Below are 13,489 nucleotides of genomic sequence, written 5' to 3' on the forward strand. Positions count from 1 at the left end.
TAAAGTTTTAAGAGTTCAGGAATCAATATTTGGTGGAATAACCCTGGTTTTTAATCACAGTTTTTGTCATGCATCTTGGCATCATGTTCTCCTCCACCAGTCTTACACACTGCTTTTGGATAACTTTATGCTGCTTTACGCCTGGTGCAGAAATGTAAGCAGTTCAGTTTGGTTTGATTTTTTTCAATTTGGTAAAATCAAAGAAACGTATCATTTTATCTGTATGCGACACAGTGGAGTAATGAGGAATGTTAAATTCCCTCACGACCTCGGAAATGGATTGCCTTATCCATCTGACATCTGACACAAAATGCCATGAGCACACTGACCAGTGTTCAATCTCTCTCACCACCTCAAGATAACACCTTACAACTTACACAGGTGCGGGCTTTCTCAAGCCATAAGCCCCTGAGATAACACTTTATGAACTTTATGAATTTTCACACTTCTCTCCCATGACTTTTGGCATGTCTATGCTTCTTTTTTTAAAACTTACAACATTCATACATACTATAAGCTCATAAGGAAGATTAATAAACAATAATACACACTTAGGTTTTGTCACATTTACTTTTATTGTAAAGGTGATTTATTCCAAAATAGTAATATATTGTGAAGAGAGAGAGATAGAGATAGAGAGATAGAGAATGAGAGAAAGACTGAGAGAGAGAAGGAGACTTACACATGACTTTGGCCAGAGTTCTGAGTGTTGATAATATCAAAATCCCACAGAAAAAAGTTAGAAAGTGTCTAAAATTAGAACTGCACTCCCTCACTCCTTCTACAGCCGAGCTACTGAGTTACAACAGGCTCTACACATCATTACAGCGGAATAAAAAGTCACGATGTACAGTACAGGCCAAAGGTTTGGACACACCTTCTCATTTTCAATGTGTTTTCTTTATTTTCACGACTGATATTTACATTGTAGATTCTCACTGAAGCATCAAAACTATGAATGAACACATGTGGAGTTTTATGTACTTAACAAAAAATGAGCTGAACCTCCACAGTCACCGGACCTGAACCCAATCCAGATTTAGGGTTTGGGGTGAGCTGGAGCACAGAGTGAAGAAGGCAAAGAGGGCAACAAGTGCTAATAAACACCTCTGGGAACTCCTTCCTTCAAGACTGTTGGAAAACTTTTCATTTCAGGTGACCACCTCTTAATAAATCTCATTGAGAGAATGATGCCAAGAGTGTGCAAAGCAGTAATCAGAGCAAAGGGTGGCTATTTTGAAGAAACTAGAATATAAAACATGTTTTTTTTTTTTTATTATTTTACCTTTTTTGTTAAGTACATAAAACTCCATGCCTTCAGTGAGAATCTACAATGTAAATAGTCATGAAAATAAAATTAAAGGAGAAAAGAAAACGCATTGAAAAAGAGAAGGTGTGTCCCAACTTTTGGCCTGTACTGTACTTTTTTTTTTTAAACCCAAAACCAAAACAAATCATGGTGTACAAAAGACTTGGAATGGTTGTTCTTACTGTGCTTTCTGTTCAGCAACGTCATTTTGAACCATCCGCAGGCTGTTATTATTTCACATTCGTAAAATTATTTTTTCTTCTTCAAAAAAAGGTTTTAAAAAATCTTTTTTTTTTTTCTTTTTCTTTTTTTTTTTAGCTTCCCAGCTGGGAGTCTTCTAGACGGTGCGACAAAACTACTTTGTACAGACAATGGAAAATCAATCCATCCTCAGCAGATGGTTGCTGTCCAAATCGATTGGGCATTGATTGCGGGTGACCCACCTTGATAGCGCTCGATAGCGGCGGCTTGATGTGGCCACACTGACCCCGGATTAGAGGCGGGGATGGGAGAGGATGGCTGGGGGTAAACTCGATTGAATTGCAAATCTTGGGTGATGCCCTTGACAAAGAACAGCCGACGCAGATGCGCTGTGCTGCTTCCTGAAAGGGGACGGCAATCCAACGCTCTCAAGATGCTTTTTTTTTTTATTAAATAATTTATTTATTTTTTTTAGCTTAGCTGCAGACTAAAGCACACTGGCGAACTGTTCGGGAATTGCCACTGACAGCCTGACAGCAAGTTTGCATTGGGAAAAAGAAAACGAAAAAAATAAAATAAAATAAAAATAATATGTGTGTGTAATGTTTACGCATGTGTCTGAGGGTGTACTTGGCATATATACGTATAGTGCATTAATTATAGTGCGTTTGTGGTATTTTATTTTTTTCACATTTGGAGACTGTACAGTGCATGCTAATGGAGGGGTGCAGACAGAATTAGTGTAAAAAAAAAATTAGAGTAAAAAAAAAAACAAAAAAACAAAACATAAAAATAACTAATAAGATATTATTATTCATGTTTTTAGTATGTTTTAATGTGTGGCGAAGGTGGTGAAGTCGAGTACTGTCGGTTATAGAGTAATACATATGTATGCCCGCTGAAAAGGCAACTAAAACTAATCACGGACGTCTGCCTAGTCCTCACTCGGAAGTGAGGAAGACTCTAAAAGCCTACGAGCTCTAGCTGCAGAACACAGGACCCTCTCACCAGTCCAGAAAGGCCTCGCACCTCACACACTCGGCTAGGACTGAGCGTGCACGCGTGCTCTCGCGCGCTCGTTTGTGTGTGTGTGTGTGTGTGTTTGTGTTTTTGTGTTTGTTTGTGTGTGTTTGTATACTCGCGCCTGTGTCTGTTGCTTATGTGTGTGTGTGTGTGTGTGTGTGTGTGTCTGTGGTGAGGGGTTGTTAGCAGGGCTGCGTGTTGCAGGTGCGGATTTCTTTCTTGGGCTTGCAGCCGTTGGAATGGGAGCCTTTGCCCGTCTTCCTCACGGCCTTCACTCGCTCCTGGATCCCAGAGTTACACAGCTTGGAGCACTCCGTCCAGCTGGACCAGGGCTGCAGTTTGCAAACTGAGAAGAGAAAGCAAATAAAGCTCAATCAGGAGAGTTTTAATGAGGGAAAATGGACTATTGATGAACTAGATCGGTCATATGCGCCCTATCTGGACAGGAACAGTTTCTCAGGGGGTTCTGGGGTCATTTTCTCTTTTATGGAGAAAATTCTACTCTTCTATTTTTTGGTATAAAAAAATACATGACATCAATGCAGCATTATGTGAAAAATGTAACGTTTTACACCTGGGTTCCCTCTACAGTTGGTGAGTGTAATTGATTTTTATATCACCGTTGTAAATAAAAATGATGCTTTATACTCCCCCTAATAAACCGCTGTACACCTGCATTTGTTGACAAGCTAAAATATACAGTATATAAGCAACATCTTTTTTCTGAGGTGAAAGAGTCATGTGGGCTGAGGCTGAAGAGTAATATTAAAGGGTTTTACAAAAATATGACCTACCATTTTTTTTTAAACTATTGATAAACATCTATTTTCTGGACTGTTTTCATACATAAGGTGCACCGGATAATAAAGTGCATTAAGTGACACTAGTAAGGATGATGAAATCAAAGTGAGCAAGGGTTTTTGCCATGTTGCCTAAATAATAATAAAAAGTTTTCAGTGAAGTGTCTGCAGCACTAAGGCTAGGTGCAGCAGCATTAGCATTAGCTGCTAACCGCAGTGCTAACGTGACGTAAATCCCGCCCTATAGCGCTAGACTGAGGATCCCTGAGTGTTCCGGCAACCCAGGCCACTATCACAGCTAGCTTTTTTGTCCCACCATGGCAAACACACAGACTACAGTCCAATATATTCGCCTCTGAATGGCAAAAGAGCTAGCTCTGCGGTTAGCAGCTAATGCTAGTGATGCTGCACCCAGCCTTAGTGCTGGAGAAACTTCACTGAAACTCCTGTAAATGCTGTATTTTAGCAGAGTGGCTTTACTGCTCCTTAATACCTGACTGGTAAATTGTATCAAAGCTAAAGGCGGTCCAATAAAATATTATAGTGGGTGACCTTTTTTTGACCAGGCAGTGTATTAGTGTTTTTTACAGTAAATGTGTGCACCAGGTCTTTCCTGTGTGTGCTATTTAAATTAAAGTTCTAGATGTGATGTTATTTACGGTCCACCTGAACGTCCTGCGCGGTCCTTGTTCCCTTTCTCAGGTTTGCTGCATTTTCTGATTTTACACTTCTTCCTCTGCACTGTCTCCGGACATGGCACTCCCCCAAACTGAGCCTCCAACTTCACCATGCGGGAGCGGATCATGTGACCCTTCCCACAGGACTTATTGCACTCCGACCAGTCGGACCAGTCAGACAGCATACAGTCCACAGCTGCAGATCAAAGAAAGAAAGAAAGAAAGAAAGAAAGAAAGAAAGAAAGAAAGAAAGAAAGAAAGAAAGAAAGAAAGAAGGAAAAGCGAATTAGGTAGGTGAGAAACACAGTAACAACACTGCTTAACACTCACTGAACCATAAAGGGGTGGAGCTAAGCTAATTAAAGTAAATGACTATGACTATGGAGGAAAACATAAGGAAAGGTGTGTCCAAACTTTTTTTTAGTGTTCTACATAATTTGAACTGACAGACTGTCCCTCATTCTGTGCCAAAATTTCTTGATTAATGGACCAATAGAAATACTTAAAAAATTACCTGAAATAAACTCTTTAATTTATTCTCATATATATATATATATACTACTTTCTCTTATATATGGACTACTGTATCAAACCTATTTCAAATAAAAATAAATGAACGATTAATCAATCTTCCTTATCTGGAAACTTTAAAACGTGGTGCAGGTTGTTGCAGAACAGTGCACCAATGGCATTTTGCTTTCTGTGTTGCCTCATAAATACACTTTATGTATTTACTGTATTTGCATAACCATGTTTTTTTTCAACACCCTGCAAAACTGGTCCTGCAGTAAAGATGATTTATGTTGTGTGTGTGGGGGGGAGGGTGGGGGGGTTCTAGTGTGTGTGAATAGAGTATTAGAGTTTTGTGTAAGAATATGCATGTGTGTGTGTGTGTGTGTGTGTGTGTGTGTGTGTTACTTACGGCATTCCGGCAGCATGCACTTCTCCACCTCTTCCAGTGGATCTCCACACTGATTGGGCAGAGCCGGGGTCTTCATCATGCGCCGCCGTATCCGCATGCCCACTCCACACGTCACACTGCAGTGCCCCCACTCTGACCACGGTGACACCATGCAGGACAGCTCATCTACACACACACACACACACACACACACACACACGGGTACTGTTATTTTATTTTATTATCAATATATATTTTTTAATTATACCACAGTTAGTTCCAACCCTGCAATATGATTGGCTGAGAGGCGTTCTATGAGTGCCGTTATCAGCCAGTAATGCACTGTAACCGAATCTCTCCATGTATTACTCCTCCACATACAGGTAACCTAGCAAAGATGCAGCGCTTACAAGCCAAACAGCGCAGCTACAAACAGAGCAGCAATGGAACTTTTTTAACTCGCAGAGTTTTTATAACCAAACAGATCATATTTTCTCCTCCTATTTAACTCAAAATCTTTTAATAAACAGTGATAATTGAACTGTGGTATAATCGCAATAATACACTCAATAATACACTATGCTGATTTATTATTATTTATTTATTTAATATTATTTTAGGGGCATGTCCTACTGTATCCTACTGTTTGTCTTCATTTACTGTTAGCAACATTTAGCTCATTTAGCTAAGCTCCATGCATTAAGGCGTAAAAATAGAAAACTGATTCAGGATCAGTGATGCATGCATGTGTGTGGGTGCATGTGTGTGTGTCTATGTGTGTGTGTGTGTGTGTGTGTGTGTTCATACTCACTGCACTCAGGCATCATGCACTTCTCAACTTCTTCTAGTGGCACTCGGCATGGAGATCCATCTGAGGTGTCCATCTTCATCATCCTCACTCTCCTCCTCATCCCTAATCCACAGCTCACACTGCACGGCTCCCAGTCAGTCCACTCTGTGACTATGCAGCTGCTGGGAGCTGATTCAACACAAAACACACACACACACACACACACACACTTAAAGCATGATTTGTATTTACAGCTGTGGTGTAAAACTGCATTGCCGAGTAGCATCACAGCATGTTTGGAGGAAAGCGCAGCGACTCGGTTCTGATACATCAGCTCACAGATGCATTGTGCTGATCAACATCACCCTAGGAGTGATAAGGGAGAAAGAGCGCCATCTACTGTACCCGCACAGAGAGAGCAAGGCCAATTGTGCTCTCTCAGGGCTCTGGCAGCTGATGGCAAGCTGCATGACCGGGATTCAAATCCACAATCTCTTGCCTGATCACAAACTTTCAAAGGCTATTAGTAATGTCCATTCTAAATGCTAGTCACAGCCATTTAAAAGACATTCAAAAAAACAGTTGCAAACATATTCTTTCTGAATTCTCTGTGAATGTCTTTTGAACATTTGACATTGATAGACTTTTGCAGATGTCTTTTTTCACTTAAGTGTAAATGTTAAGTGTTCAATAAATATATTTAAAAGGTTGTCTCCTATTGATTTTTAAGCGACTTTATTTATTTACTAGTAAAAAAAGTGGCAAAATGAATTCTGTTTTTAGGCCTTCAGCAAAATGTTTCATTTTGGTGCATCTCTAAGAATTTCTCCATTATATTTGAGGCACATATACAGTCTGGTTTGGCCTTAGTTACACTGTCAGTGATCCTCCATAGAAAATCCCTTTTTGCACTGGGCTTAATCTCTGTTCCGCCTCCTGACTGACTTCAGCAGTGTTAAATGAGTTCACAAATGACTCATCAGGAGTCTTTTCCCTCTCTCTCTCTCTCTCTCTCTCTCTTTCTCTCTCTCTTTCTCTCTTTCTCTCTCTCTCATTCTTTCTCTCTCTTATATACCAGCGCCAGTGCTGCTCGGTTCAGACAAAATACCATATACTGCAATTACACTGCTGTAGACTGTGAATGTGATTTATTTGAGCCATTTTACATGATTCATCATTTTCAGAGCATTTTAAAGGGCAAATCACTCCTGTAATCACAGTCTGCAAATCTGAACAGGTAATATGACATGTGTTTCTTGTATATATATATACATATACTCAAATAGGGAGAAAAAAAGTAAATTGACTACTATATATACAGAAAGTGGTGCTACTATACATTGCTGTGAATAAGTATTTATCAACCAAGCTTCAATATCAGACAAAGACAACCTGAGTAAATACAAAAAGCATTTTAATTGCGATCAACACAATTTTTTGGGAAGTTTAGTTAAATTTCACTTGCGACAACCAGACCTGATTACTGTAACTGATCATCTATCAGTCTGGAAAAGGTTACAAATGCATCTCTTCTTCGCTTTAGGACTCAAGAGAACAACAGTAAGAGCTATTTTCACAATAGGAAAAAACATGGAACACTGCTGAACCTTCCCAGGAGTGACCGGCCAACCGAAATTATTCCAAAAGGGCATGGACAACTCATCCAGGAGGTCACAAATTACTCACTACTTTATCTAAAGAACTGCAGGTCTCACTTGCCTCAGTTAAGGTCAGTGTTCATGATTTAATAGTAAGTTATAAGGCAAAAAAACACTGCTGAACAAAAAACAACAAAATGGCTCATCTCACATTTGTCAAAAAAAAAAAAAAAACACCTTGATGATCCACAGAACTTTGGGGAAAAAAAATCTATGGGCTGACAAGAGAAAAGTGATTTTTTTGGAAAGTGTGTGTTCTATATTGCTTAAAACTAACACATAATTTTAAAATTAAATTCCTCTACAGAGATCGTTGCCAGTTATCGGTAAAGCTTGATTGCAGTTGTTGACGCCAATTGTGGCCGAACCAGTTAATACGTTTTAGAGGGCAAATACTTTTTCAACTAGGGCCAGGTAGGTTTGAATAGATTTTTTTTTCCCTTGATAAATAAAATTATCATTTAAAAACTGCTTTTTTATGTTTAATCAGGTTATATTCATCTGATATTAAAATTTTTAAAAGTTTAATAAAAAAAATTAATAAAAAAACACAAAAACATACTTTTTCTTAACACTGAGTTCATGAGGAAATAGCATCAAAAATGTATCATTTTTCTTAGCAAATAGACCCATTTTTTTACTCACAGCAGTCCTCGTTGACCACACACTTCTCTGTCTCCTCGGTGGGCTCCCTGCAGCTGGATCCATCCTCAGGAAACTGTTTGATGTAGCGTTCTCTGGACCTCATGCCCATTCCACATGACGCGCTGCAGGGGGACCAGCTGATCCACTCGGACAGCATGCACGTAGACGGCTCTACAGAACAGCACACACAAACACACACACACACACACACACACACACACACACACACACACACACACACAATGCACGGTGAGGCCTTCACTTACTGCTCAATAGGGTCACTAAGCATTGTTCATCACACTCGCACGCACACACAGACACATATAGGCAAGCCCAAGGCAAAAACGTCCATCAAAAGATTCAAAGCAATAATGAATAATTTATACTGCAGAAAAACGTGAAGCACAGACTGATCTGAATATGTATGGCCCTCACTGTACTACAGTCAAGGCTATAGAAAAGTCACATACATGAATATTAATGGGATGTGTGTGAAGGAACATCTACGTTGGGCAGTTGAGATTGACAACACACTGATTTTGCTTGAAACACTGCTATTGATTGCATACAAAACGCCTGCAGTATGTCTATTATTTTCTGTTTTGTGGCATGCCCACATTGAATTCACCCTTTTGTACATATTAGAGCATTTAGAGCATGGACATTAAATCTTATTATTGTACATCTGATCAGATAATGTGACAAATTAATTGCATACACTGAAATTAAGTCTAAGAATAGGTATATTTTGGAGTAAAATGAACATTGTTATTTTATTTTTATTTCTACTATCTATTTGCAAAAAATGATAAATATACAAAATAATATAAAAAAGTTGCAGTGCTTTCAGACCTTAAATGCAAAGAAAACAAGTTAATATTTATTTAGAAACAACAATACTTATGTTTTAAGAGTTTAAAAATCTATACTTGGTGGAGTAACCCTGCCATGTGTCTTGACATGCTCTCCACCAGTCTTTCACAATGCTTTTGGGTGAACTTATGCCACTCCTGATGCAGAAATTCAAGCAGTTCACTTTGCACTGTTTGTTGGATGTCTTATGACTATCCATCTTCCTCTTGATTGTATTCCAGAGGTTTTTTAAATGGGGTTTAGATGTGGAGCTGTGGATTGAGCATCAACTTATTCAAATGTCCATCAGAAAATGCAGGATGAAATTAGGTGACCTACAAAAAGAATGGTAAATGGTGGCTGGGATAAAGTGCACAGAAAGTGTCCAGCTCAGATATTGGAAGACCGAATTCCAACACAGGGGTTGGACAAATGAAACTGAAACACCTGTCATTTTTAATGTGGGAGGTTTCATGGCTAAATTGGAGCAGCCTGGTGGCCAATCTTCATTAATTGCACATTGCACCAGTAAGAGCAGAGTGTGAAGGTTCAATTAGCAGGGTAAGAGCACAGTTTTACTCAAAATATTGCAATGCACACAACATTATGGGAGACACACCAGAGTTCAAAAGAGGACAAATTGTTGGTGCACGTCTTGCTGGAGCATCTGTGACCAAGACAGCAAGTCTTTGTGATGTATCAAGAGCCACGGTATCCAGGGTAATGTCAGCATACCACCAAGAAGGACCGACCACATCCAACAGGATTAACTGTGGACGCTGTAAGAGGAAGCTGTCTGAAAGGGATGTTCGGGTGCTAACCCGGGTTGTATCCAAAAAACATAAAACCACGGCTGCCCAAATCACGGCAGAATTCAATGTGCACCTCAACTCTCCTGTTTCCACCAGAACTGTCCGTCACCACAATAAATTATTGTGCTCTAAAACCAGATGTTTCCGGTTTGATCAGGGAAATCGGTAGAATGTGCCACCAGCCCTAAAACTAGACATCTTCAGCATGACAGCCTTTTCCACACTGTCCATCTGTGTCCTTCACCTTGCTCTTCTCTCTCCACTTCAGCTGATAAGGCATCAAACAGCCTCACTTTATCTCCTCCCAGCCGCTCCAATTAGCCCTAAAGCAGGAGCTTGTAAATAGATTTGTTATCAGGCTGGATGAACGAACTCGGGACCGCTCTCCATAGATTTCTGCTGGCCGCGGCCCGCTGGGACTGATCAGCGAGTGGCGGTGAGCGCTGGCTAATGAAGCAGAACTAAGTGAATCATTAATAAGAGATGTAAATAAATAAGGCCTTGAAGGAGGGGGGGCCCAGGAGGCTCCAGCACTGGCCCCCACCTGGCCTGCCATCAATCAATGTGGCCCGTTAACGGAGCATTAAATAAAAACAAAAGAGCGAAGCGGAGGAGCGCACAGTTTACTCTGCTAATCGATAAGAACACTGGAGGGAAAACAACAACCTGAGTCTACAGGAACAGATGACACGCCAAAGTCTAAATAAGTGCAGTATCAGCATTAGGGTGAGTATGAGGATAGATATTCATATATATACAGGGGTTGGACAGTGAAACTGAAACACCTGGTTTTAGACAACAATAATTTTTTGTGGTGACGGACAGTTCTGGTGGAAACAGGAGAGTTGAGGTGCACATTGAATTCTGCCGTGATTTGATCAGCCGTGGTTTTAGTTTTTTTGGATACAATCCGGGTTAGCACCCGAACATCCCTTTCAGACAGCTTCCTCTTACAGCGTCCACAGTTAATCCTGTTGGATGTGGTTGGTCCTTCCTCATGGTACGCTGACATTACCCTGGATACCGTGGCTCTTGATGCATCACAAAGACTTGCTGTCTTGGTCACCGAATGTGGAATCACTATTTGGTACCCAGCAGGCTACTGTTGTCCTTTCTATTTATGTGTATAACTGCTTATTAATAGTTTATAACCTAATTAACAACCATTAATTAACTCATTTTAGAACTATTTACAAACCCTAAAACTTTAATAAACTTAGTACTTAGCAAGCTATTATTGATCCACATTATACAATTTCATCAATCTTGAAAAATGTAAGAATATACACATAATAACCACAGAACACCATTGTTTTTGTCTCCTTCCCAAAAATACAAGCATAAAAAAAAAAATATATATATATATATATATATATATGTGTGTGTGTGTGTGTGTGTGTGTATCATGCTTTTATCTATGATTTAGTTACAAAATGTTGTTTTTTTCGAGTGATTTGTACCAATAATACAAATCTAAGTGTGTGTAACACTGATTCTTTTATTTTTTACGTTTTAATACCTGTTATTAAAAAAGTATGATTAATCGTGATTAATTAGATTGATTAACACCACTACTTGGTAATCTTCCATATATGCCTTTATAATCTTTCATCATATTTTTAAAGGAATATTTTATTTATTTAATTTTTAAAACGTAGTACATCAATGATGGATGGATGAGAGGTCAGACAGGGTTGGTAGGATGGATATTGTGTGTAAGCAGAGGAAACAGAAACATGAGAAGAGAGAGAGAGAGAGAGAGAGAGAGAGGACGTCATCAGCATGGTTCATACTGTCTCCTGCCTTATCGCTTTGCCCTAAATCTCACCCGGCTAAGGTGCAAATTTCTCATCGATCTATTTAAACGATAAACTACGCCCAGAAACAGCTTTATAGTATCTTCCCCCACAACAAGAGAATCGATGTTCTGGACTGCACTGGGCTGATCATTTACATTAAACCTGCTGCAGCAGCTGAGGTCAGATAAGGACACGCAAATCCAGAACATATAGCCTCCTAGCCTACTAAAATTACTTCCATAACATTTAACTCAACTCAACTTCAGCAAAACAAGTCAATAAGACACCAGTACAGAACCTTCCTCCACCCGATATTGCACTGCACCAAGCTGCACTGGGGGAGAGTTACACCAATCGGCCATAACATTACCACCACTTCACTGTTCCTGCACATAGGAGAACTTTGTTATTGTTTAATTAAAGTGTATACTGCATACAGTACTTAACATAAAACAACAAATTTGACTGTGATAGATGTTAACTCTCTACACAAACAGACAACCATCATAATATACAAAATAATTAGGGGTGTCTCGATTCTCTAAATCCTCGATTTGGTTTTATTTCCGATTTTAGGGTGACGATTCCATTCTCGATTTTCTTTTTTCTTTTTCTTTTTTTTTACAGCAGAGAGGCCTATGCCAGTTTTAGATTAGTCTATGGCCAGTCATTGGTTTGATTCATCAAATTTACAATATCTTATTTCAAAAGGTGGGCTAGATATAAGTGATGCAAAGTGATACAAGTGATCTGTAATACACCACATTAGGCACTAATGGTCAAATTTAAATAATTTAATTAAGATATATTTGTAATGTCATCTAGTGGCTTTTTTGGTAGCAGCAGTGTTGCACTATCTATTAAAACAGCAATGTGCAACATAAAATAAATAATAATTAAAAAATACAGGAACAGTCATGTACAAAATAATAGAACAATTAGAGCCTTAACAAATTGAACTCTATCCTACTATAACAGTTAAACAGGAAAAATAAGACTCGGTCCCTGAGAATGACAAGCTTTTTTCTTTGACAAAGATATAATATTAACTGTATCTTAGAGAAAGATGCACCTTAAGGTATCAAAACTATTAACATATTTGAGGCTAAACAACAAAACAACTGTTATTTTTATATTCTTTTCATTCTCATCTTCTTTAAGAAGATGAGAATGTCCACATTCTCTGGAGAAAGGGCTGCTCTTTCAGCAGTCACAATGTCCGCGGTGTTTGCTTGCGTAGCTTAGAGGGAGGAATCGTCGATCATCTTTTTGACTTCAAGGTTTGAGACCTTGACATAATTTCTATCGATTTCGATAAAATATCGATATCGTGACACCCCTATAAAGAATAATAAGAATATATAAAACATGATATAATATCAAGACAAATCACACATGGAGTAAACCACAACAGTAATAGTGGAAATAAAATATTCAAAGTGTGGATAACTCAACAGTCTAGAAGAGTGATCACTATGGGAAAGAAGCTGTTTTAGTGTCTCGTTGTTTTTGTTCACAGGGATCTGTAGCGTCTGCCAGAGGGGAAAAGGTTGTTTATAAGACGTTCTACACTCAATTTCACTACTAGCCAAAACCAGGCCTGATGACTGCCCGACCTGTAGTATCAAGAAATCACTTTATTAGAACCTGACGTACAATATGAAGCAGCTAAAGGATTTTAAAAAACAACATGTTATGCTGCAATCTTAAGAAATTCAAAAATAAATGTGAAAACAAAGTCATTGATCATCTGTGTGTCTGGAAAAGGTTACAAAATAATTTCTAAAGCTTTGGGACTCTAGCGAACCACAGTGAGAGAGCTATTATTCACAATTGGAGAAAACATGGAACACTGGTGAACCATAAGGGCATGGAAAACTCATCCAGGAGGTCACCAAAGGACCCAGAGCAACAACAGATTATCTTTGTCTGATGTTGAGATTTGTTTGATAATCGGAAAATATTAGTATGACAAAAAAAGCAAAAACAAAAGAAAAATGTAGGCGGGGCAAATACCTTTTT

The 13,489-nt window shown here is 38.9% G+C and overlaps 1 protein-coding gene across 1 annotated transcript in view; it reads right to left on the reverse strand.

Moving 5' to 3' along the window:
• Positions 1 to 551: 551 nt before the first annotated feature.
• spon1b (spondin 1b) overlaps positions 552 to 13,489 on the reverse strand; it is a 115,234-nt gene continuing 102,296 nt past the window's right edge. Inside the window, exons 12-16 of the mRNA XM_022683819.2 lie at positions 8,005 to 8,175; positions 5,723 to 5,890; positions 4,933 to 5,097; positions 4,000 to 4,206; positions 552 to 2,879 (exon numbers count right to left, since the gene is read on the reverse strand). Coding sequence (XP_022539540.2) covers positions 2,716 to 2,879; positions 4,000 to 4,206; positions 4,933 to 5,097; positions 5,723 to 5,890; positions 8,005 to 8,175 — 875 coding nt within the window. The 3' untranslated portion in view covers positions 552 to 2,715. The remainder of the gene's footprint in view (positions 2,880 to 3,999; positions 4,207 to 4,932; positions 5,098 to 5,722; positions 5,891 to 8,004; positions 8,176 to 13,489) is intronic.

Source organism: Astyanax mexicanus, chromosome 10 (assembly GCF_023375975.1).
Source record: "Astyanax mexicanus isolate ESR-SI-001 chromosome 10, AstMex3_surface, whole genome shotgun sequence".
Lineage (NCBI taxonomy): Eukaryota > Metazoa > Chordata > Actinopteri > Characiformes > Acestrorhamphidae > Astyanax > Astyanax mexicanus.